This window comes from Helicoverpa armigera, chromosome 26 (assembly GCF_030705265.1).
Source record: "Helicoverpa armigera isolate CAAS_96S chromosome 26, ASM3070526v1, whole genome shotgun sequence".
In the NCBI taxonomy this organism is placed as follows: Eukaryota; Metazoa; Arthropoda; class Insecta; order Lepidoptera; family Noctuidae; genus Helicoverpa; species Helicoverpa armigera.
The window spans coordinates 1,638,964-1,661,422 of NC_087145.1; the positions used below are offsets into that span (position 1 = coordinate 1,638,964).

The 22,459-nt window shown below is 37.0% G+C and overlaps 1 protein-coding gene across 1 annotated transcript; it reads left to right on the forward strand.

Moving 5' to 3' along the window:
* The first annotated feature begins 217 nt into the window (after nucleotides 1-217).
* Nucleotides 218-22,144, forward strand: LOC110381877 (lysine-specific demethylase 9). Its single transcript, XM_064041702.1, has 12 exons — nucleotides 218-649; nucleotides 4,971-5,673; nucleotides 6,070-6,255; nucleotides 6,744-6,861; nucleotides 7,448-7,636; nucleotides 9,179-9,319; nucleotides 10,211-10,347; nucleotides 10,980-11,119; nucleotides 11,839-11,989; nucleotides 15,945-16,084; nucleotides 16,526-16,630; nucleotides 17,010-22,144. Exons 1-12 carry the CDS (start codon nucleotides 436-438, stop codon nucleotides 18,062-18,064), a joined length of 3,279 nt encoding a protein of 1,092 aa, XP_063897772.1. The 5' UTR covers nucleotides 218-435; the 3' UTR covers nucleotides 18,065-22,144.
* Nucleotides 22,145-22,459: the final 315 nt, after the last annotated feature.

Consider the following 22,459-nt stretch of genomic DNA (forward strand, 5'->3'; position numbering starts at 1 on the left):
TGATCCAGTTTACTATATGCAATAATAGATGGCGCTTGCGACTATCAAATCAAAAATTATTTCTGGGGTACTAATAATTTTATTTTATAGCTATTAGTTTGCTACGTAAAATATAAGTTAAATCGTACTTATTAAAAATATAAATATCATTACTTGAATTTTTAAAGCTTTAATTATTCAACTTGGCAGTATAGAGCGTTTGTCTTTGCAAGATTTCATGTACGAATTTCTATTGCACAAAAAATTAAAAAAAAGTGCGAGGTAGCTAGAAATGGCGTCGCAAGTTGTTTTTTATTCGTAATCAATGTGTTTCCAATCATTATATGTGATTCCAAAAGCTATACGTGTTGTTAAGATAATACTGTTCGGTACCGTCGATGTTTAATTGAAAAACAGTGGTTATTTTAACGTGATTACATCTATAGCTGTCGGACAATGGCGTCGTCGCACGAAGCGAGAGTTACCCACGTAAAAGTTAGTGAAAATCGCGATTTCGTTGACGATTACTGTGACTCCAGCAGCTTAGAAGATGCCGGCGAAGGTGCTAAACGCCGTCGCACCGCGAACGACTGTAAAAAACTGTCACAACAGGGATACGGGACAAGTATGTCAACGGATCCCAAACATACATCAAGTATAGAATCCAAAGGTATTAATTCATTGTATATGTACGTACTAATCTTGTACACCTCGCTTTGGGGTGTCCATTTAGGTCGCTGCAGTAGTGTATAGTATTATCTTCAGGAATATTTTGGTGGGAAAGATGTTAACCTCACATAACGAGAATTACATCATTGCTGCAGGGGTCGTAGGTGTTTATAAACACAACACATGCTTTCCATACGGTTTTACTGTCTTTTCACCTGGCCGCCATGGTTATTTTGCTGTTTTGCACGATACATGGGCCAAATAGACATGGTTCTTTATATTTTCAAAGCACTTGCATCATAAAGTGACCTTGTGTTCAAGACCTGTACTTTCTATTAGTTGTTATAACTGTATATTGCAAATACTCTATTATTTGCTATAAATAATCTTAAGGTTGTTGATATTGATGGTGAACCTTGGTACTGAATACAGAAAAGTTTCTTTTTTTGGCTCCGAAATTGATTCTTTGCTAAATTGCAAGTCATTTAGCGTGATAACTAGTGTAGAAGAGTATCTAAGCAAAAATGTATGTTTTAATAACATTTAACTCTCACATTCTCTATTCTTCTTGATATACTGTAAATTTAGAAGGATAATTTGTCTTTGCCGAGTTTTCATATATCTAACACTGACAGACTCCACCTCTGAGATACCCTGCTGACCAGAATTTTTCAATTCGGGCCAGGAGTTCCTGAGATTAGCAAGTTCAAGCAAACAAACAGATAAACATTTCCGCTTTACAATATTACTGCAGATGAACTAGCTGCCTACTCTATCATCATTAGTCTACCCCATGAATCACTTTATCTATTATTGAAAACAGCATGAAAATCATGCAAAGAAAAAATGAAAAAACAGTTATTGATCCAAAACAAAAACAAATCTGAAAAGTTCAAAACAATAGAAATGTGTGTGAATTAGGTCCAGTTCGTCATTATGCTATATTAGACTGTTTTCTTACACAACTTCTAAGATTGGTTATTGTATATGTAATGAAAAATTCTGTACAAAAATCTTGAAATCTCCAAAGAACTTCAAGAAAAGTTTTAAAACAACATTTCAAATGAATGCTCTGCAATCATGTTTTGAATTTCTGAATGCAAGTATGTGAAATATTTCTATCAAGATATTAAAGAAAATCTATGGCCCCTAACATATTTCTACTACTACCATAATGTAAACTGAAACTATTAAAAAGATCACAACAAGTTTCCTATTTTCAAGATATTCACATAGTTTCATAGGTTCTTTCGAAATTTCAAAAGCCCAGTGCACAGTTCCAAGAATTAAGATTATTTACTCAATCTGAAGAACAATTGTAATCATATTGATAACTACTAAAACTATTTCCTGTAGTTACAACAGATATTCAGTGAAACATACTCATATAAACATGCTTCTATTGATAATAGAATATTCAAAGTTGTTTGAGTAGATCCAGAGACTTTCTACCTTCTCTCAAACTACCTATTTTAAATACAACTTAAGAAAACTAAAGTTTCGGACAATTACTTTTAAATAACTTGTACTTCAAAACTTCCAAAAAGATGTCTGATAGAGGTAATTCCCCAGAATAAATGTTATCTTCCTGGTATTATGATGGAAACATCTGTAAACTTCAAAATGTTATAAAGGGGAAACCCAGGGATTACTCATAAAGAAAAGTACTAATAATATGTTATCATGAATCATTAATAGTTGTTCCTTTATTTTCAAAATCATTGTCTATACTTTCTGATACCTACCATTTCTACATTTTTTTTTTACTTTTAAGCATCCGCAAAATAAATAATTATGATAATTTGGCAGAATGTTATGTTCTATTTCAAAAGGTATATACCTATATTTCGATGATTTCTTAAAAGTACAGCTAAGCTGTCCTAACTTATTCTAAAAAAAAATCCATCTTCCTTATTTTTTTTTTTAATTATGACTCTAAAATCTGGGGACATCAATCAATTCTTAGCTTTTATATTCAAACATTTCCTGAAGGATTGTTAATGACGGAATAAAAATTATTGCTAATTTAAACATGTGCACTAATTCATAATTCATTGAATTAAAATATATTTAATTAATTGTTTCTGACAATTAATTCAATCATCAATATTATTTCAAATGTGTGGTAACAGTAAATTTATACTGAATAACATAATATCCTGTGAACAAAACTCCACTCCACTGCTCCACTCTTTGGAACCATGCAACTAGCTTGACATTTCGAAAGCGCTCTTATTGGCCTATTTGACCAGCGCTGGGACTCTGTCTCGTTTCGGGTCGCAGCATTATGCTGAGCGAGGGCCGTATTGCGCGCTTTAGGACGCATATTTCCCCTTAAATTTGTTTTTATGTTCTTTTTATCTTTTTATCAATGTTATGCTCATTTTTTAAGGGCATTTATGCATCATATATTTTGCGCAATAAAACTTATTTTCTTTCTTCTTTCTAAATTAAAAAAATATGACTTTGACTTTATAAAAGCAGCCTGTGGCCTTCCTCAATTAAGTGCACTATTTAACACTTTAAAGTATTTTTCAAATCCCACCCAAAACAAAAATGTGAAAGACTGCCAAGTTCGATAATATGGGAATGCTTCGCCTATAAAAGAAGTGAGATCTGAATAAGTACCAAGTTCCATACACATACCTCAGTTAAAAATAGTTACTTTTTAATGATGTTACTTGGCAAGTTTTCATACACCTTGTTATAAACCTACTAAACGCAATGAATCAAGTATTTAATTTTTTATTAAAACTTGCCAAGTAATCATCATTAAAAAGTAACTATTTTTAACTGAGGTATGTGTATGGAACTTGGTACTTATTCAGATCTCACTTCTTTTATAGGCGAAGCATTCCCATATTATCGAACTTGGCAGTCTTTCACATTTTTGTTTTGGGTGGGATTTCATTTATTTTTGTAAGGTTGTTTATTTTATTTTTTTCTTATGATGAAGTTAGTTAAAGAAATGTCTCATTTATACTATCTTTTAGATTTTTTAATATGCACTATGTTTCTTACAAAGAAATGAACACGATTAACTAAATGGACTAGATTTACCAACTGACTGATATGATATATATTATTTTCGTGGATCAAAGTTACACATTCGTTATTTTCGAAAGTGATTCACACTTGGCCGTTTTCAGATTTTTACTTTACTTTGACTAAATACAAACCTTTGTACCATTTGAAGATATATTATATAAATATAGATAAATTTAGTTCGTTTTAGTTCCTTAGGGGTATAAATTTATACCGGGTATATATTTACACCTTCATTATTTTGAAACCGACTCACACTTGGCCATTTTCAGATTTTTCCCTTTACCTTGACATAAAGACCTACCTTCATGCCAAATTTCAAGTCAATACGACCATTGGAAGTGGTCTAGGTTTTTGATGAGTGAGTCAGTCAGTCAGTCAGTGAGTGTATAGTAAAAATAGCGATTTTCTGACGTCAATATCTCAAGACCTACAGTAGGTATATTAATGAAATTTTGTATTTTAGATAAGTGAGGGGGTTTCAACAGATACTAGAAATTTGATATGCGTAAATAAAATAGATTTTGAGTTATAGGGGGGTCGAATTTGGCCCGAAATGGTTCGTGTAATATAACCCACGGCCGGTGTGTCGCCTTTTTTTGCTCGAACTTGGCGGACACACTGCCGTGTGTCTAGATCTGTCCAGTATTTTGGTTTGAAACAAACTCACTAGCTTTATAATATTAGTGTGGATAGTTCCATCTCAGGTTTTCCTAGCCATATGCTGAACTTAACTTAAAACAAGTAGTTCTAATGATCACCTTGATATAATTATGTTGGTCTTGTCATATCCACCTCATAAAAATGCAACTCACATCTATCAAGCCTATAAGTAGCCATATGGATTAATGTGTCCTAACAAGTCTATTGGTTACAAAAAATAAGTAATAATAATGCTGTTTGCCCGTTTCAGGTGGCTTATAGGTATAATTGAAGATGTTCTAGAGGTCCTTGATGTTTTTAAACCTTCACAAATAAATGACACTAGAAGTAATGTAGATATACAGCCCGTGCCGATAAAGAATGGGATTAGAAATCGCGACAGCTGTATTCAACTCTCGCTCATGTCCTATAGTGTATGAGCGAGAGGTAAATACAGCTGTCGCGATTTCCAATCCCATTCTTTATCGGCACGGGTTGTATGTATAACTTTGTCTATTATTATGTGACACTTCTAAAATTCTCAACTTGCTGAAGACTAAAATGGTTAATTGTTAAGGCATAAATTAAAACCACGATTAATATTATTTTAATAAAAAGTTACATTTATTTTACAGGCAAAAAGCGCAAGATCAGCGAGACATCTAAAGAGCTTTGCATCTGGGGAGAGAATGCTCGTCCATCAAAACAAAGCAAGATATGGCCAGTCTTCGACTCCGGAGGGTACAACAACGCTGCTGTACTCAAGCTCAACGTCCTGAAGAAGTCTCCACCAGTGAAGAACCCTCTACTCTTCAGCACGAACCTTGGAGAAGACATAGAATTAGCTGAAATCAATCGAGATGCCTTCAAATCTGATTGGTACGGAGGCCTCCATGCCTGGTGGAAGCAAACACAGATGACAAACAAAATGGCTGACGATGACGTCACTAAGAAGATATTCTCATCTGTTTCCCGTCAATTGAGGATCATAAACACCCACTTTCAGAGGTCCATGTGCAAATATAAGTATCCCAGAGTGACGAGGCAGAATGTACTTCTAGAGAGTTCCTCTGGATTGAGGAGACCGGCTACCCATTTTAACCTATCCATGAAAGCTATAAGGTTCCAGTCTAATCCAAGGAGAGAGTTGCCTTGCTACGGTAATCTGGAACTGCCGTTGAAGATTAAGCAGGAAAATGTGAATCCTCAAATATTTCCTTCTATAAGGAGTGTGAAGACGGAGACTGTTGGTGATGTGAAAGTTAAAGTGGAGAGTGACAGGGTTAAGGTGGAGAAGGAGAGAGATAGGGAGAAGGAGAAAGATCGAGAGAGGGATAGGTGAGATATTTTTTAATTTCTTAGTAGAAATTTTATTTTGTGCTGTAACATTAAACGGAAATTGTATGCAAGTAGCAAATTGTAAAAAAAAAAGTAAAATTAATGTAGTTTTTATTGAAGAAGTTAGTGTACTTTTCTAGTCTAATTAAACAGTTATTCTTCTGTTATAATCTTCTTTCGGTCATAATAACAGGTTTTCCACCTCATCAGTTTTTTTGTAGCATTCAGTCATGCACTGTTTGCTAAGTAAGGAACAGTTGCCACAAAAAGTTTATATTTCAAAAAACGTTTCCTGCCAAAAGTTAGTCTATGTGTCAGATAAGTTACTGTTAGCTTATCATAGACTACCAGAAACCGGTGAAACTGGCTATAACTTTAATACCTTTTCTTCCTCAGGTCCTCCCACAGACACTCCTCATCATCATCATCATCCTCCTGTCACCACTGCCGGCGCCGTGCCCGCGTCAAGCGCTGCTCCATTGGCGTGCAGTGTCGCCGCGACCGCGCCGGAGCACCCCTGCCCAGTGACAGCTGGGGACCACTCGCTGAGAACCCGACGGTCAAGGAGCTCAAGTATCATAGGTATGTGGCTCTAAAACTTCATCATCCTCCTCCTCCTCTTCCTCCTCGTCCTCCTCATGATCCTCCTACCCCTGCTCCTCTTCCTCTTCTGCCTCACGGTCAAGGAGCTTAAGTATCATAGATAATGTGTTTAAAGTAACTAATTAGCTTATTTGAGTTTAAAAGGTGTATTGGAATGTCAAGTTGAAGAAATTATTTGTTCTTTCATTTACCTACGTACTGCCCTGAAACCCGACCTTAACATGGTTGGGGAAAGGCTTATATTTATGTGCCCTAAGAAGTATCCTATCTGTCTTTAAGGTTATGTCTACCTGCTTTCTAAGTTTCGTCAAATCAACTCACTTCCTCTTGAAACGCTCTATCGGATAAAAGAAACCGCTTCAAAATCCGTTGCGTAGTTTTGAAGATTTAAGCGTACAAAGGGACATGGGACAGAAAAAGCAACTTTGTTTTATACTATGTAGTGATTATCGTTGTTTGACCAACAGACTGATGCGCGTGGAGACGCACCCGAACGGCGGCGCCCGCGTGCTGTACCTGCAGCAGCGCGACGTCGACATGCTCAGCGCCACGCAGCAGGAGGCGCTCGCCAAGGAGTTCCTTAAGGTAACCACACCTGTCAGCAAAAATAAAAACATTCTGAACCACCATTTTGTGATTCTGACCACCACACACAGGACAAGCTAAGGTAGAAAGAATAATGCTGCCATAGAATGACCATACATTGATCCATTACAAAAGATAAATTTACTTAGACTGCCCAGAGCGTTTATTTAGACTACAGTTCGCATCAAATGGCTAAAGTTAGCTATTCGATAGATCGAACGAAACAATTTCGACAAATCCCAAATCTACATTCACATGAGTGGGATTGACTGCATCGTTGGTCTGTAGTCGCTTAGCGCAACTGCTGTCCTCGGTATTTTTGAACAATAATTTGAAATAGCATTATATAATTGAAAACAAAGATACTGCTTATTTCTAAAGAAATGTCTGCTAGCAGACCTCTGAAAGGAGATGTGTGGAAGAAAAATTTCGACAACACCTAATAATATACCTATATAATGCAAAAAAAAAACATGTATCTTAGAACATGCAAATGTCAGTCCTGCTTGTGAATTTATCGTCTCACGGGATTAACACTAATTAAATATTTTCCTGACATTTAATAACTCAAATTCGTCTCCAACAGCTGGTATTCTCAGAAGACAGCGACGGCTGGGCACACTTCGTATGCGGCGTGGTTCGCGGCGCTGCTGCCCGCTTCCCCTGCCTTCTACAGTACCTGTCTGACACACATCCCAACCTCACTGTGAAGGCCGGAGTCCTGGCCAGAGCGTCTGACATCGAGACCACTACTGTTAGCCGGTATTATCAGCAGGTATGATCCAACAGTACTTGTCTGACACACATCCCAACCTCACTGTGAAGGCCGGAGTCCTGGCCAGAGCGTCTGACATCGAGACCACTACTGTTAGCCGGTATTATCAGCAGGTATGATCCAACAGTACTTGTCTGACACACATCCCAACCTCACTGTGAAGGCCGGAGTCCTGGCCAGAGCGTCTGACATCGAGACCACTACTGTTAGCCGGTATTATCAGCAGGTATGATCCAACAGTACTTGTCTGACACACATCCCAACCTCACTGTGAAGGCCGGAGTCCTGGCCAGAGCGTCTGACATCGAGACCACTACTGTTAGCCGGTATTATCAGCAGGTATGATCCAACAGTACTTGTCTGACACACATCCCAACCTCACTGTGAAGGCCGGAGTCCTGGCCAGAGCGTCTGACATCGAGACCACTACTGTTAGCCGGTATTATCAGCAGGTATGATCCAACAGTACTTGTCTGACACACATCCCAACCTCACTGTGAAGGCCGGAGTCCTGGCCAGAGCGTCTGACATCGAGACCACTACTGTTAGCCGGTATTATCAGCAGGTATGATCCAACAGTACTTGTCTGACACACATCCCAACCTCACTGTGAAGGCCGGAGTCCTGGCCAGAGCGTCTGACATCGAGACCACTACTGTTAGCCGGTATTATCAGCAGGTATGATCCAACAGTACTTGTCTGACACACATCCCAACCTCACTGTGAAGGCCGGAGTCCTGGCCAGAGCGTCTGACATCGAGACCACTACTGTTAGCCGGTATTATCAGCAGGTATGATCCAACAGTACTTGTCTGACACACATCCCAACCTCACTGTGAAGGCCGGAGTCCTGGCCAGAGCGTCTGACATCGAGACCACTACTGTTAGCTGGTATTACCAGCAGGTAAGATTTTATGTTTTTGGCCAACTGCCAAGGAGGGTAACATGTTTGTGTACCGTGTGATGGGAAATGACATAACGCAGGCATTATTATGTTCTCTTTCTGTTAAAAAATGCTGTAACCAATAAATAAATAGTAAAAATAGGAGCAAGCTTGAAGTCATGTCATACTGTTTGCCATTACACCCTATACCAGTCTGTTTTGCCTTAAAGATTAAAGTAAAAGATCCTACTATTATCAATGTGAAATTAACTGTCTGCCAGGTTTTAAGCCAAAACAAAGCCGGAGCTTGAGATGGGACATAGGCTACTTTTTATAAGGATACGAGAAGGAATTCTCTCGGGACGCGGTAGAAATCTCTGGCGGAAGCTCATCTGTATTAAATTTTCCGAAATAAAAAAAATCTTTTCTATGAATAAGTAGGCACATGTTAATATTTTTTTTAACGACGTTAAAAATCATGAAATGACCCCTCCCGCTGTGGGTTAGCAGCGGTGAGGGAGTGTCAGCCTTTTACTGTCTAAAATTCGTCGTGTTCTGTCGTAGGCATTTCATGTACCAGGACCACGGTAACTGTTCCGAACAATCCCGCAGCCCTCGACATGGTGACTTAATTCACTCATATAACCCCATATTTCCAGGTGCAACAATCATACGCAGCCGGCACGTTCCGCAGCGGTCCCCTGCACCAGATCTCCCTGGTGGGCACGGTGCACGAGGAGGTGGGCGGATACTTCCCTGATATGCTGGACATGCTGGGTGCCTGTCCGTTTCTTAACATGGTGAGTGAATACATCTGGACACCTTTCACATATGGTCGATTAGTATACTTCTTATAATTTGAAGTAGTAATTAGTGTGACGTTTCATAGGTGCCTGCAAAGGTCTATCTATAATATAAAAATGAATCGCAAAATGTGTTGGTAAGCGCATAACTCAACAACGCCTGGACCAATTTGGCTAATTCTTTTTTTGTTGTGTTTGTTATTGTCAGGAGAAGGTCCTTATGAAAAAAAATAGGGTAAAGTAGAGAAGTCAGTTGACGGGAGCGTAGCCGCGGGCAAAAGCTAGTGTGAAATAAAAAGATTTGATTTTGAACAAAGGTTTAATTGAAACGTTTATTATACTGACACATTATTCCTCTGATAGCTAAGTATCAATGTAAATACTTGTATTTTAGACTGTGAGGAAAAAAGAGAAGAGACAACAATACATACATTTTAATAAATACGGCATAAAATTAATCCAAGTTTAAACCGATGTAAATATATCGCCAATCTTTTCAGCATAAGTGGCTATCAATATTTGGGCCTTCTTTGCATGAGGAGAAGAAAAAATTGGTGATGATACGAATTCAAAATGAAATGCACCGATTCCTGGCATTAACCGATTTATTTGCAAAGGGCATTGTTTGTTTTTTAGAGCAAATAAACAAACAATAACATATAAACATTGGTTTGTTTTGACTGTAAAACTTGGCTATTGTTTCCAAATAATATTTTCCTTTTTATTATTTTTAACTGAATTCCAAAAAGGAGGTTTGACCTGCATGTATGTTTGTGCAATATTCTCTCACTTTTGGTTGAACCAATTTTGATGCGTTTTTTGTTAGTTTAGGTATGTTATTGGAGTCATTTTTTTTTGTGTAATTAATTCTATCATTTTTATGTACAGACAATGCCATGGGGCCCGATGTCTGCGGTGGACATGGAGCCCCAGGAGTCCAACGACGGGCCCATCCTGTGGATCCGGCCCGGGGAGCAGCTGGTACCCACTGCTGAGCTCGGCAAGAGCCCTATTAAGAAGAGGAGGTAAGTTTCTACTGTTATTTGCTTTAAGACTACTCATTGTCTACGTAATGTTTACCTTGGAGCTATTTGTAATGGTCAGATAACTTTTATCTGAAAAGTATGTTTGATAGCTTTTGCATAGTAAATAAACTCAAACTCAAAAACGTTCATTCAAATTAGACTGATAGATCAGCATTTTTCGAAAGTCGACAAAAACAAAAGACAGGCAAAATTAGGTTGGAAGAACCAGATTAATATGTCAAATCCTATATTTATTCCTCAGATAGATGTTAAGTGAAGATTGTAAAATCTTGCTCTTTATGACGTTATACCATAATTAGGACTACATGAATGACATAATTCTGAGCACAAATAAGTAACTACAAAGTTTTCTGAAGCATTTTTCCAAGTTATTTTTTTTTCGTATGTGTCCGCTATGTGTCTGGTGACCAAATGACCCCTCCCGCTGTGGGTTAGCAGCGGTGAGAGTGTCAGACTCTTACTGACTAAAAACCGTCGTGTTCCGTCGTAGGCCTTTTATGTATCAGGGCCGTGGTAACTCTTTCGAACAATCCCGCAGCCCCGGCAGGCCTTGGCCCTGCTGTTATGTGTCTGGTGACTTAGATGAAGTTTTTTATATTATTAATTTGCAGGACCGGTATAAACGAACTCCGCAACCTACAATACCTGCCGCGCTGGAGCGAGGCGCGGGAGTTCCTGTTCGAGGACCGCACCCGGGCTCACGCCGACCACGTCGGACACGGCCTCGACAGGATCACTACCGCTGCTGTCGGTGAGTGTACTGTGCACAGGACAGATATAATAGCCTCACTGTACCTGCATGAGGACATAAGAAAACTTATAATTATCAGCCTAGCTTTCTCCCAAATAGAGTAACCATGGAGTTTCTTGCTCGTTCTTCTCCATAGGAGGCTACTTTTGGAATGGACAAGTAGAATCAACCTTATTTATAATTTTTGACATTCATAAGGACTAAATGAAATAAATGATTTGACTGAAAATATGTTGGAGTTGGCTTCCAATTTCACTGGATGCAGGTGATGCAAATTCAGCTGTCTGTCCTCAACTCTCTCTGGCTTTTTCGTAGTAGGACAGATTGTCAAACTTTCTGGCTTCTGTTCTGACTACCCGTGACGTCTGCCAAAGATCATTGAATGACAGCTGGGATTAATGAGAGTAAAAAAAATGGGTTTGCTTATACATACCCACACAAACATACCTTAACCTGTAGGTATATCTGTGCAAATGTTTTTTTTGTATGTTTGTATTGCACAGCTAACTGATTTTTTGCTGTGCTCGACAGCGTCCATAATTGTTACTTTTAATTTTACCCACCAGCCTGTACATTATTATGGTATGCAAAAAAGTCATTGAGTATTGAGTATCTCTTTACAGTATACATAATGTATTTCATCACCCCAAAACTCAACTTTCCTTACCCAACCACACCAAAAAAAGAGCTACATTTTAACCCCAAACCTATCTCCCCAGGAGTACTGAAAGCGATCCACTGCGGCGACGAGTCGGACCGCGGCCGCATCACGAAGGACGTGGTGGCATTCCACGCGGCTGACTTCAACAAGCTCGTGCAGCTGCTGCAACTGGATCTGTATGAACCGCCGATTTCGCAGTGTGTTACTTGGTGAGTGAAGAAAATTAACTTTTTTTGAGGCTACTTTGGCCCATACATATTGTACCTTAGAGAGTAACATATATAAGGTGTAAAAAAATTTACCTTATGAAATTACAGGAAATATTCGGAGTAACAAATAAAAAATGACTGTATATTCAGTGTTTCTAAATAACAATCCGTTTCCAAGATATTCAATACTTTAAACTACGCGAAAAATATTGAATATGCGCGCTGTACATTGTGTCGGGCGCCGCTCGCGCCGCCCGCTTTGTAGGCATGAACGAGAGTAGTGGCGCGGCCGCGCGCACTGTTCATTCACCCCTGCGATACCGCCGTTTTGTTAACAGCTGATTCAATTTTTCTGCCTGACTGTTTATTGGATTTAATTGCAATTGTTTATTTTAATACTCGTATTGATAAATAATTATTAATTGTTTAAATTAAGTTTACGGTACGGTCAAAAGTGAATTATTCAATTTACAATTATTTTTAAACCATTTCATAGAAGTAGGTATAAATTCTTACCTTATTTACAAAAGATGCTGGAAGTGTCCACCATTTTGACCAATGCACAAGTGGGCACGACGTATCACATTGTTTTTTACCGCGATTAATGTGTCTCTGTCACTTTTAACCACGTTAAATGCACTCACTATGCGGGTTTTTAATTCGTCCACATTTCGAATATTGTTACCACTGTGTCCATACACTAAGTCTTTTACACGGCCCCAGAGATAGAAATCTAGGGGTGTAAGGTCGGGCGATCGAGGAGGCCAAGCAATAGGTCCTCCACGGCCTATCCAGTGGTTAGGATAGGTAGCGTCGAGGTATGAACGAACTGCTCGGTGATAATGTGCAGGAGCTCCGTCTTGCTGGAAAAAATGGTGCCTTGTTTCGGCAAGAGACACATCTTCCAACATGTCTTGCACAGACTGAAGCAATCCTAAATATGTTTCACCGTTTAGGCGTTCTAGGAAGATAGGTCCGAGTACCGTCTGCCCTATGATTCCAGCCCATACATTCACTGAGAACCGGTGCTGAAAATGGTCTGGAACCACAGCGTGCGGGTTTTCGTACGACCACCAGTGAGCATTGTGGATGTTGAATAAGCCCACTCTACTAAACGTGGACTCGTCCGTCCATAAAATGTTCCTGCTAGGTTCTTCCACCAACCACCTACAAAATGCCAGCCTCGGTTCAAAATCTGTAGGTATCAGTTCCTGTACTCTTAAGAAGTGGTATGGATGTTGGCCTTCTTCACGTAAAATGTGCCAGGCAGTAGTGTGACTTATGCCTAAGTCCCGACCTGCATCACGTGTGCTCGCGTGTGGGTTGTCACTGAAGTAGTCCAGTACTCGTTCTTCAAGGTCACTAGCGATGCGTGGCCTCCCGGTATCGGCTTGATGAGGTCGGAACTGTCCGTTGTCGAGTAAGCGCTGGTACACTCCCAGGATTGTTTGAATCGCAGGCACTCGTCGCTGGTTACCGTACAATTCACGGTACCGGTTACGTGCTGCGGTCAAACTTTCACCGGTCACAACATAGCACACTATCATATCTAAATACTCGCGATTTGAGTACGTAAACGGCATTTTAGATATTTTACACGGAATTGCGTGAGCGCGAGAGTAACGGCACAACACACCCTTCTAGCGCGACCGATAACGGACGACTGCGGAGGGCGTGCGGGCGGCCGGCGCAGCGGCAACTTTAGGTAGACAGCGCGGCGCCGATCCGCGAGCGCAGCCCTGAGTACAGCGCGCATACAAAAATTACCCTACATTATTTTTTTTCTGTAAAAAAACAAAAGTGCTCCGATTCTCAAAATTTTTTTTTTACTATATTAGTTTTTTGATTACGAATACGTAAATAATAATTTGAACATTACTTTTTTTACACCTTATATATATTGTAATTTACAATCTATTAAAAAAAATATATAAATATAGCCCCACTAGCTTCTGCCAGCTTTCTCACACATTTCTTGAGGGAAATACTTCTCTTGCCCAGATAAAAAATAGTCTATAATGTCATTCTTTATGTAAAGTGAACCCAACATACGATCTTTCTCGTTTATAAGTATAACGTTTAGTACGTGTTACCAAAGATGTTCAAGAAAAAAAAAATCAATTTTATGTATATCTTAGACACCAATGCACAGTGATTCACTCTAAGGCCATAAATCGAAAAATGTCATCGGCTTATCCCCATTAGATCTACTTACTAAGTGATTAACAAGTTAACAAGCTTCCGAAAACTCTAAATACCAGTGTCATAAGGTCAACTTATTATTCACTTTTGTGCATCGGAAGTTAGCGCATCTCGAGTCTAATTATCGCAACGTGTGAGTCATCAAAACTTAACACTTTGTTTTTGAGTGTCACTATTCCAAATCAAGTGTTTACGTATGGTGATAGTATGGAAGTCCAAGACCACGGTATATACTTCTATTATCAACTACTTTTTTATTTTTTTTAATGCGTTTAATATTTTATTTTATTTTTTTATTGAAGGTAGCGTTTTTGTAGATTTGTTTGGTATACTTTGATTTCATTTGGACCTATAACTTTTTGCTGCGCAGTGCTGCACTTGAGGCAAATGTTTTTCGAATAAAGAGGATGTACTTATAAAACCATATAAGTTTCATCTGCATCTTTCTGCCCCTTCTTGGGTTAAAGGAGTGTCAAAGTATGCATGTCCATAGTAAAGAAAAAAACTTTATATTTTAAGTTCAGCTTTTATGTTGTTTTAGGTAAAGTTTTCAAATGTTCTGTTTCGAGGACGACTATTTTTGACATTTGGCACTCTAAAGAGGGTAGTCCAAATGAAAAATGCAACATGTCCTGAATACTTTTACAGAAACATCGTGCCTTTCGGATGACATCGAAAATATCAAACTAGAGACTTTAAGTAATATAATTATGAATGTATGTAAACGAATTTCTCATTATTGGGCAATATCAAATCGTAGTAGGTCTAAGTTTATAGAGAAATATTCAGATTGGCTGAATGTAGTTGAAAATATTGATGTAGAGCGAATTGAGTTACATGTATCTCAGAAGTCTGACAAAGTTGAACCATCAACTTCTTCATTCAGATCCCTTCCTTACAGGTTTACGAAAGTTCCCTGTCAAAAACAAAAGGTGTACTATCAAAAATTGTACTAGATTTGTTATCTGTTTGTAGTAAATACTTTTGAGCTTGAATGTATTGTGGTATATTTTGTGTTTTGTGTGTATTTGCAAAAAAGGTTGTTCGTGTATTTTTGTTGTTTTATTTTATTCCTTTATGGTTGTTTTTAATATAAATAACCATTATTTATATAGATTTTTCATTAAAAGTCGCAGTATGACATGTTCTAGGTTTATCTTCTAAAACAAAATTACTGCGAGACATTTTTACGCCTAAATAGTAATGATATATTTTTTAATGAACGTGGATTTGTTATAATTTTAATAATTTACACTTCTCTTAACATATTTCAACGTGTAAAATAAATTAATTAAAAGTATTTGTGAGTTTCGTATTTATGGCCGCCTTTGTATGGAGCGTGAATCACTGTGCAATGGCTGATAAAAAGGTGAAGGAAAACATCTTGAGGAAACCTGGACTATATAGTCTGAAATCACCAACCCGCATTGAGCAAGCGTGGTGATTAATGCTCAATCCTTCTCCGTGTGAGAGGAGGCCTGTGCCCAGCAGTGGGACGATAAATAGGCTGTAACTAACTATGTATATTTAAGAAAAAAATAACTAAAAAAAACAATCGAATTTATCTCGTAAAAAATCTATACATCCGTACCAATATTGCTAAAACGATAATTTGTTTTCCGTTTTTATAAAAACTATTACTGCAACGTTTTACATGTAATTTGGTATGTTATAGAGATACTTAGAGATCTGTAAACAATTAGTGAATAATAATAATTAATATTTTTTACTGAACTATTCCCTTATTCCTCAGGCTAGAAGAAGCTAAACTGAACCAGCTGCGTCGCGAGGGTGTGCGGTACTCGCGCCTGCCGCTGTGCTCCGACGACATATACTTCCTGCCCAGAAATATTATACATCAGTTCAGGACTGTTTCCGCTGTTACTTCAGTTGGTGAGTTCGTTGTATATCATTCTGTCTATTGAAGAAATCTGTATGAAAATCCGTTCGGGTTTTTGATAAAAAAAAAACAATCCCTTCTGAATAATTCTCTCTAGACCTTGTCATGGAAAGCTTCTTGAAATAACAATATTTCCACTACTTCTGTTTACAAAACAGGTTTTATATTTTTGTTTGTATTTCGGTAAGTAGCCCAAAAAATGTTTCAGAAGGGTACACTTTTCTATCAACTCCGTACGAAGACGATACCCCGGTAAAGGTATCATTAGGTTCCTAGACAAGATTCCTTAATAAAATAACATGACAATATGGGTACTGTATAAGGTCATGAACCCCTCTGAACTTTAAATGTAATTTCTAACCTCATAGGTTAGAAAGAAATTAAATTAGAGAACTATATTTGGCAACAGCTTGACTTATCTGTTTGTTATACAGCGTGGCATTTACGCCTGAAGCAATACTACCCGACTTCGGAGGCGTCGTCCCCGGCCGACGAGCGTCCCGCTGACCCCATACCTGTTACCATCAACCACACTACTGGTGAGATTGCCATACAAATCATACTAGCTTTATGTACTCCGGTACTCCCGTAATTCTCAAACTTATTTTTTTTTTATTTCACATAGACATCATTCTTTTAAAACATCTAGCTAGTTGAACGGTTCCAAAAATTTAATCTCATGTGCTCGCTTTACATACTCATGCATACTTATGCAGTCCCTTAAAAAATTGCTTTATATAGTCGCCTTATTTACTAGCTTCTGTACTTCCCTATGCACTCGCCCATCGCAATTACGATAATAGAAAATTCCTCTTCGTCACTTCCTGTCCCATTACTGAGATGATCAACATTCATACCTGCCTCAAAGCAAAAGCAATTTTAATTCAATATTTTCAAATCAACTATTTAAAATTACAGAGCCTAAGAAATCAGCAAAACACAAGGCTGGCGTGATAGAGATGCGAGCTCTCAGCGCCAAGTTCCACCAAAAACTGAACCAGAAGACTCCTCTCAAAGTATCGCAAAGCAGGAAGAGCGTAGAAACACCAGTCAAACCCACAGACAAGAAGACAGACAAGTCTGACAAATCAGAATTAAAGTCAGACAAACTTGAAGCAAAATCTGACAAGCTAGATTCAAAGTCCGATAAACAAGAAGCCAAGACTGACAGGTCGGAAGCTAAGTCTGAAAAATCAGAACCAAAGTCTGATAAGTCGGAAGCTAAAGTCGATAAGTCAGAAGCCAGATACGATAAATCGGAAGCCAGGGTTGAGAAAAATGAATTGAAACCTGAAAAGACTGTTCCGAAAACACCAGAAAAAGTTGATGTTAAAGAGAAAATAGAGGTCAAAGATAAAAATGATTCGAAGTCTGACAAAGTGGAGCCTAAGCATGACAGGACAGACAAGTCTGACAAAATGGATCCACCCAAGTCTGAAAAATCGGAATACAAATCAGATAAATACGAACAGAAGTTTGAAAAAACGGAGCTCAAGTATGACAATCCCGACATGAGGCATGATAGGTCTGACAGAATGTCAGAACAGAAACCAGAGAAAACAGAAGTAAAAACTGAGAAAACAGACACGAAATGTGACAAAGCTGACCAAAAATCCGACAAACTGGACACGAAGTCTGACAGGACAGAGAAATCTGACAAGAATCACAGGCATAAGGATTCTGACAAACACCGCTCAGACCGGTCAGACAGGTCAGAGACAAGACATGACAGATCTGACAAAGACAGATCATCGACTGACCATCACCGCCGTCATTCGTCATCATCACGGCACAAATCGTCTCACCACAAGTCAGACCGGCCGAGAGACCACAAAAAGGAACACAGGAGTTCTGACGACAGGAGAAATGACAAACACAGAGATAGGTCTGACAACAGTAGAGATAAGTCAGACAAGATGGCCGTTGACGTTGGCAAGTTACCAGTAGATGTGGTACAGAGACCACCGGATTAGAAAAAACAGTAGTTTAGAGTGGTCGTGTGATTTCCTGAAGGATTATGAATAAAAAGTACACAAGTTACTTTTAAACGATCTTGATCATTTATGAATTGGTTCAGAGATCTCATCTATTTTTTATGTCTGATTAGTGTGATTGATCAAGATTCGATAGAAATTATTGATTAATTTATTGTAAACTATCGTATAATATAGTTGTTATTTTGTTGCGTCAAAACTTTTACCGGGTATTGGTAATATTATAAAATGCCTCGATGCCTATTAATGCTGTCTTTTGACAGGTTAGGTAGTCAAAGAATTTTGAATTTGATTATCAAGTACAAAATACAAGTTGGCGTTTTATACTTATTGACAACCCTGGAATCTTGTCATGAAACATATATTTGAAGGGGCCAAACAACATGAGATTGCGACACAAATCACTGACTTGCACTTCAATATATTAGAAATTTCTAGAAAAAAACTCTTGTCAAAAGGAAAAACAATAGTTCTGAGTCCTTCATGAAAAAACACCAAACTTTTTAGCGCTAGGTTACAATGTAAATATAATGTTTTAAGATGCCTCTTAGAGGCTAAGCAGAGTCGGTTAAAGAATGCATGCGCAGTTTTAGATTTATTATAACCCGTTTTTTTTTTACACAAATTTTGGGGTTCCCAGCTCAATAATACAGTAATTTTACCTGCGATAATTTCGTAAATACACCTTTTTCTGATCAAACCCTTTATTAAACATATAGGTTACATTTCAAAATATAGTTACACATGAAAAGTATCAACTGTTTTTTGTTACTATTCCATTCAAAACTGCCACGTATATTTTATTTTCAGACTTAAATCTTAGCATTTAATTATCTCAGTTACTTTTAGTGATATAATCCAATCATTCCCAGTGAAAAAATATTTCGAAAATAAACTTTCTTTTGATTTTCAAGAGGAATTAAAATGATATTAAAGAAGAAAGAATTTGTAAATATACCTGCCAAAGTTTAATTTCCAAAAAATCTAAAACTGCGTCGCGTATGTGATTCGAGAGAGTTTTAAACGAAAACGTAAATGAAAGAATAATATTAATAAATTAAATTAATTTAAATTCTAAGTAAATATAAATTTATTCACACATATTTCTAAAAATTGCACTAGAGAAGTAAATTATATATTATTATTCTGATAGACTAAACTGTCTGACACCAAAGTTTTAATGATATTTCACTGCGGTATTCGGTATTCTGACCCGTATTAAAAACGTATTTTTACGGTGGCAGGTAAATATACTACCTTAAATTGACCCCTAGGTCATAAAAAGTCTACTAAAAAAGGGGCATTAAATTATGGAGATCATGATAATATTTAATTACGCATACCTTTTTACCCGAATGCCAAGAAATAAATATTTAAAATAAATGAAAAATTTTCTTAGTACCGCATATGGCAGGGTCATGAAACAATTTGGTGGCAGACATTATATTTGAGGTTATTTCTCAAATAACTGAATGAATTCTATTTTGGTATGTTTCATTATGTGACCACTAAACATCTATATTTTTCGATTACATTGGTTTATAAGAGTCATTTTCTTTTAAATCATCAGGAAAATAAACCATATTAAAAAGTATTCAGAACTCCAAAGTCAGGGGTAAAAAACAATGTCCGATTAATTTTTCGATATCAAGAAATATTGGTCCCGATTTTTCCCGAATAAAAATGAGGTGGTCACATCAATTTAACAAAGTCCAGTTTACAATTTTAAATGACATAGTGTTGAGATTTCGTTATTAAAGTATTTTCGCCTCCATAGCTTCTTATTTTATTATATGAACGTTACAATAACATAATAAATAAAATATATATCTTTCTATGTGGTGCGGACTAAGTAATATGTTTTACAAACCGATTTCAGGCTTTACAGATTTTGAACAGCAAATCTGTTGATTTATTATGAAAAGGTCTATTTAGGCTCTGGTTTTGAGAAAAGTTTCACCAAAGAGAAACTACATACAATTTTTCACTTATAATACCACAAGAGCTTCAAAATTATCGGGTATTTTCCGATAGGTTCGTTGCAAACAAATGAAGGAGTCAAGTTTTTCAGGTTAAAAAATAACGAGCGCGAAGCGCGAGTGATTTTTCCTGAAAAACTTGACGACTTTATTTGTTTGCAGGGAACCTTGAGGGAAATGCCAGATAATTTTGAAGCTCGTGTGGTATTCGGGGGATTATTTTTCCGTCCCAAATGTCGGCCACAACCTGTCAGTTTGACGTAGCAACGACCAGAGAAAATATTCAAAAAAAAATATCAGTATAATACCATGTAGGTTGTACCACGTGACGTCGAATGGTGCAATTCTATTGGTCGATATTTGGGTCGGAAAAATAATCATAAAAATTATTTTACTTTTGTTAAAAAAAATGTAGTTTACCGTAGTTCGCACCTCCAACCCGATAAAATACAGCAATAAAAATAGTGACTTGTCCGTAAAATGCCCTAATTGTCTGTTACTTAGATGATGACAGTATTATTAATGTTTATAGCGAATTCTAGACGAACTTAGCAGGCTTATCCTAACTTAGGAAAGCTAACAAACTTATATGTGACTTATGACCCAATTTTACTTATTTTGTAAAAGCGACATCTATTGTTGTTTATAAAAAGTGTATTTCAAGATGGCGCTGGATTCTCCCGCGTATTTTTGTTCTGAATAGGTTATTCGGATTGCAAGTCTGTTTTGAAATTAATCAAAATTATTATTATTCAGAAAGTTTACTAAACACAATATTGTAACCACTATTGTTTTAGACCGGTAACATGTAACTAGCGATCGGAAATTTTCTCTTTTGCTTCAAATCATAATTCCGGATACGAAATCAAATTCCTGAAGTGAAAGCTTGTACTTACGACAATATTAGACATTTAAATAAAACTACTTTTACCCAGTTTATCGCGGTTATATTAATATTATTTAATCCCGACGTTTTCCTTCCGATCCTTTTCAGCATCCATGGTCACTCGTGTCCTTATCCGTGTAGTTTTATTTAAATATAAGAACGTCTGTTAGCTTCAAATTATTAATTAAATATTGTGTTTAGACAACTTTCTGAAACCAGATACAAGTTTTGCTAATTAAAGTTGGAAAAAAAAAGAAACAATGTAAATACCACGTCAAATTTCAAAGGACTTACATTATATTTTGCGCAAACTTTTATTTCGTATAGTTGGTTTTTTATTAAGAAAAGAAAATAAGAAAAGTTTTGTTTATTTAAGTTGGCCCAGCTTGTTCGCGATCGAATGTACATTTTGTATATTTTATACTGTATAGGTTAAGTGTTACGGAATAATTTGTGTCTAAGTTTACTTATGGAAAATTTACTTTTTATTATTAAGAAAAGTCAATTAATTGACTCACTGCATAATAAGAATCTTTTGAGGGAAATGGAAGAATTTTAGAGCTATTAATTTTGGAATCTTTTTCATAATAAATTGTACTTTTAAATGTATATTTTCCATAAGTAGACATAATCAGACAAGAGGTATGAAAACTCAAAGGGCTGCTAATCCAAAAGACATTCAAGTGTTGTAATTCGTATTGTAATAAAATTTTACAATAACTACAAGTAATTTGATGCCTTTGAGTGATCAGAGTTGTCTCTGAAATTGTTTTTTTTTATTATTACTTAAGAGTTTCTTTTAACACATCAAGTTGTGTTAATTTCTATCGTAAAGTGAATGAGGGTAAATATTTTTGAGTCAAATGTTCGTCAGATGAGAGTCACGGCAAATTAAATCGTATGAAAGAGTATGACAATCTTGCCTTATAGATTATAACATCAAAACTTGATGTCAATTGCAACTTACTATTTGCGTCGCTAGATGGCGTTGATGTAATACGGTTATTTGTCTAGCCGTTTTGTAAACTGTCGAATCTGTTTTCTGGCATCTAATGACTGGCTTTGAATGTCTCAAGTCTGACCGCAGACGCTAATGTGATTGATAAATATTTAACATATTTATGTTTAGGTGGTTAATTTATTGTTTCACGTTCCCTATATTTTTTTGAAAATAATAATTAGACTATAAATAGATTTTGTCGTTTTATTTTCCTGTGTTTATAACACCCATTTACACAAAGACTAAAAGAACGCCAATTATATTGATTTCTGACACTTACGCGAATATTAGACATTTAAATAAAACTACTTTTACCGCGCCCTCGTCGCAGAACCCGCGTGAAACCAGCCACAGTTGAGCGTCTACCTGCTGTTCTTCCATACATAAGAGGAGTCACAGACAAGATTGGCTACATCTTGAAGCGAGCTTCAATCAAAACCTACTTCAAGCCCCTGAAGAAGATTAGTCAATTCTTACCACCTGTCAAGTGTCACATACCTCTACAAGAT